Below are 5000 nucleotides of genomic sequence, written 5' to 3' on the forward strand. Positions count from 1 at the left end.
CTGGACTAGAACTGGACCTCAGCAGCTGTGAGGTACACACACACACACACACACACACACACACACACACACACACACACACACACACACATACACACACACACACACACACACAGACACAGACACAGACACACACGCACAGGCACACACACACACACAGACGCACACGCACAGGCACACGCACAGGCACACACACACACACTCACACACACACACACACACACACACACACACACACACACACACACACACACACACACACACACACGCAAACCACATATTGTTTCACAGTGCTGTGTGTGATCATGTGTATCTCGTGTATAAAATGTATTGTTTGTAACGTTTGTATCGTGTGTGTGTGTGTGTGTGTGTGTGTGTGTGTAGTTGAGGTCTGCTGGGGCCCAGGTGATTCAGGAGCACATCTTTGAAGCCAAGACCATCAGCAGTCTGGACCTCTCAGACAACGGTAGGTATCTACCCCCCCCCCACTCTCTGTTTCTCTCTCCAGGGGTCTCCCAGGGCAACACCATCCTTTAGCGTTTGTGTGTGTGTGTGTGTGTGTGTGTGTGTGTGTAGGATTGGAAAGTGACATGGTTACCATGGTGCTGTCCATCGGCCGTAGTCACTCCATTCGACACCTCGCGCTGGGACGCAACTTCACCATGAAGTCCAGGTCTCTACCCTCCTACCGTTCTACCTACCTACCTACCCTCCTACCTACCCTCCTACCTACCCTCCTACCGTCCTACCTACCTACCCTCCTACCTACCCTCCTACCGTTCTACCTACCTACCTACCTACCTACCACACCTACCTACCCACCTACCTACCTACCTACCTACCCACCTACCTACCTACCTACCTATCTATCTATCTATCTATCTATCTATCTATCTATCTATCTATCTATCTGTCTATCTGTCTGTCTGTCTATCTGTCTATCTATCTATCTATCTATCTATCTATCTATCTATCTATCTATCTATCTGTCTGTCTGTCTGTCTGTCTGTCTGTCTGTCTGTCTGTCTGTCGGTCTGTCTGTCTATCTGTCTATCTGTCTATCCCTCCATCTCTCTGTTCTCTCTCTCCAGAGCGTTGACAGATGTCCTCCAGCGCATCGTTCAGCTCATCCAGGAGGAGGAGTGTGTGAGTGTATTACCATGACCACATGACAGTTTGTTACCGTGACAACAGTGTGTTACTGTGAGAACATTACAGTGTGTTACCGTGACAATATTATAGTGTGTTACCATGACAACATTACAGTGTGTTACCATGACAATATGACAGCATATTCTCATTGTACTCCCGTTGCCATGACCCAGCCCAGCCAACACCCTGGCCTCTCCCCGCTGTTAATTACCCAGAATCCTCTCTGAGACGGAGCAGCAGCCTGCAGGCCTGCAGCCTCATTACAACTGCTCAGGACTCACCTCTGGCTGCTGATTGGACCACGCTCACTGCTGCAGTTCACAACTGTCGTGTGTGTGTGTGTGTGTGTGTATGTGTGTGTGTGTGTGTGTGTGTGTGTGTGTGTGTGTGTGTGTGTGTGTGTGTGTGTGTGTGTGTGTGTGTGTGTGCAGCCCTTGGAGTCTCTGTCAGTGTGTGACTCCAAGCTGAAGAGTGGCACCACCATCCTGATCAACAGCCTGGGCAGCAATGCCAGTCTGAGCCACATCGACATCAGTGGAAACAGCATCGGAGACACAGGCGCCAAGATGCTGGCCAAGGCCCTGCTCATCAACACTAACCTCAGGTAACCATAACCTACCCCTAACCTACCCCTAACCTACCATAACCTACCATAATCTACCATAACCTACCACTAACCCACCCCTAATCTACCATAATCTACCATAACCTACCACTAACCCACCCCTAATCTACCATAACCTACCATAATCTACCCCTAACCTACCATAACCTACCATAATCTACCATAATCTACCCCTAACCTACCATAACCTACCATAACCTACCACTAACCTACCATAACCTACCATAACCTACCACTAACCCACCCCTAATCTACCATAACCTACCATAATCTACCCCTAACCTACCATAACCTACCATAACCTACCACTAACCTACCATAACCTACCATAACCTACCACTAACCCACCCCTAATCTACCATAACCTACCATAATCTACCCCTAACCTACCATAACCTACCATAATCTACCATAATCTACCCCTAACCTACCATAACCTACCATAACCTACCACTAACCTACCATAACCTACCATAACCTACCACTAACCCACCCCTAACCTACCATAACCTACCATAATCTACCCCTAACCTACCATAACCTACCATAACCTACCATAACCTACCATAACCTACCATAACCTACCACTAACCCACCACTAACCTACCATAACCTACCATAACCTACCACTAACCTACCATAACCTACCATAATCTACCCCTAACCTACCACTAACCTACCATAACCTACCATAACCTACCACTAACCTACCATAACCTACCATAATCTACCCCTAACCTACCATAACCTACCACTAACCTACCATAACCTACCATAACCTACCATAATCTACCCCTAACCTACCATAACCTACCACTAACCTACCATAACCTACCATAATCTACCCCTAACCTACCATAACCTACCACTAACCCACCCCTAACCTACCATAACCTACCACTAACCCACCCCTAACCTACCATAACCTACCACTAACCTACCATAACCTACCATAATCTACCCCTAACCTACCATAACCTACCACTAACCTACCATAACCTACCATAATCTACCCCTAACCTACCATAACCTACCACTAACCCACCCCTAACCTACCATAACCTACCACTAACCCACCCCTAACCTACCATAACCTACCACTAACCTACCATAACCTACCACTAACCTACCACTAACCTACCATAATCTACCCCTAACCTACCATAATCTACCACTAACCCACCCCTAACCTACCATAACCTACCACTAACCCACCCCTAACCTACCACTAACCCACCCCTAACCTACCATAACCTACCATAATCTACCCCTAACCTACCATAACCTACCACTAACCCACCATAACCTACCTAGAACCCACCCCTAACCTACCATAACCTACCCCTAACCTACCATAACCTACCACTAACCCACCCCTAACCTACCATAACCTACCTCTAACCTAACATAACCTACCCCTAACCTACCATAACCTACCACTAACCTACCATAACCCACCCCTAACCTACCCCTAATCCACCCCTAACCTACCACTAACCCACCCCTAACGTACCTAGAACCCACCCATAACCTACCATAACCTACCACTAACCTACCATAACCTACCACTAACCCACCCCTAACCTACCACTAACCTACCATAACCTACCCCTAACCTACCATAACCTACCCCTAACCTACCCATAACCCACCCTTAACCTACCCCTAACCTACCACAAACCCACCCCTAACCTACCATAACCTACCCATAATCTACCCCTAACCTACCCACAACCTACCCATTATCTACCTCTAACCTACCATCACCTACCCCTAACCTACCCATAACCCACCCCTAACCTACCATAACCTACCAATAACCCACCCCTAACCTACCATAGCCTACCCATAATCTACCCATAACTCACCTCTAACCTACCATAACCCACCCCTAACCTACCCATAACCCACCCCTAACCTACCATAACCTACCAATAACCCACCCCTAACCTACCATAGCCTACCCATAATCTACCCATAACTCACCTCTAACCTACCATAACCCACCCCTAACCTACCCATAACCTACCATAACCTATCCATAACCTACCCACAATCTATCCATAACCTCCCCATAACCTACCCACAACCTACCCCTGACCTACCCTAATCAACCTAACCTTCTCCTAACCAACTACCAACCTAACCTAACCATGACTCTGACCATAACTCCTCCAGTCTAGCCAGCAGGTTAACTCACTAACTGCCAGAGAGCTCCAGAACCCTCCCCACCGAGAGGGCCAAGTGTTCTATGTGGTGTTCACCTAGCAACAGCACTCTGATTGGCTACAAAAGCAGGCGTTGTGATTTCTGTATTTCTGGTGAATGAAGCCCCTCGGCGCTGTTGATGACTGGTGTGTGTTGATGACTGGTGTGTGTTGATGACTGGTGTGTGTTGATGACTGGTGTGTGTTCAGGTCGCTGGTCTGGGACAGGAACAACGTGACTGCTCGAGGCTTCCTGGATGTGGCCAACGCTCTGGAGAGGTCAGACACACACACACACACACACACACACACACACACTCAGACACACACACACACACACACACACACACACACTCAGACACAGACACACACACACACACACACTCAGACACACACTCAGACACACACACACACACACGCGCACACACACCCACACACACACACACACACTACACACACACACACAAACACTACACACTACACATTCACTACACACACACGCACACACACACACACACACTACACACAGACACTACACACACACACACACACACACACACACACACACATACACACAGTCTATCATCTATCAGTGGTAACTCCCCCCCCCAGGAACTTCACCCTGCAGCGGATGCCCCTCCCCCTGAGTGACATTGCCCAGGGTTACCGCAGCAACCCTGACAAGACGGACGAGGCCCTGCAGAAGGTCAGTTGGCTGTCCTACAGGTGCCTGTGTGTGTGTGTGTGTGTCCTACAGGTGCCTGTGTGTGTGTGTGTCCTACAGGTGCCTGTGTGTGTGTGTGTCCTACAGGTGCCTGTGTGTGTGTGTGTGTGTGTGTCCTACAGGTGCCTGTGTGTGTGTGTGTGTGTGTGTGTGTGTGTGTGTGTGTGTGTGTCCTACAGGTGCCTGTGTGTGTGTGTGTGTGTGTGTGTGTGTGTGTCCTACAGGTGCCTGTGTGTGTGTGTGTGTGTGTGTGTGTGTGTGTCCTACAGGTGCCTGTGTGTGTGTGTGTGTG

The 5000-nt window shown here is 48.8% G+C and overlaps 1 protein-coding gene across 1 annotated transcript in view; it reads left to right on the top strand.

The window, feature by feature from the left end:
* The window catches only part of LOC310824367 (capping protein, Arp2/3 and myosin-I linker protein 3-like), a gene marked incomplete at its 3' end in the record, with an annotated part of 19969 nt that overhangs the window by 11777 nt on the left and 3192 nt on the right, over positions 1–5000 (top strand). Inside the window, exons 17-23 of the mRNA XM_083697621.1 lie at positions 1–32; positions 385–466; positions 577–673; positions 1092–1146; positions 1584–1756; positions 4195–4263; positions 4597–4690. The exon at positions 1–32 is cut by the window's left edge and continues 38 nt beyond it. Coding sequence (XP_083553747.1) covers positions 1–32; positions 385–466; positions 577–673; positions 1092–1146; positions 1584–1756; positions 4195–4263; positions 4597–4690 — 602 coding nt within the window. The remainder of the gene's footprint in view (positions 33–384; positions 467–576; positions 674–1091; positions 1147–1583; positions 1757–4194; positions 4264–4596; positions 4691–5000) is intronic.

The sequence above is a fragment of the Argentina silus genome (genome assembly GCF_951799395.1).
Source record: "Argentina silus genome assembly, contig: scaffold_188, whole genome shotgun sequence".
NCBI classification, from domain to species: Eukaryota; Metazoa; Chordata; class Actinopteri; order Argentiniformes; family Argentinidae; genus Argentina; species Argentina silus.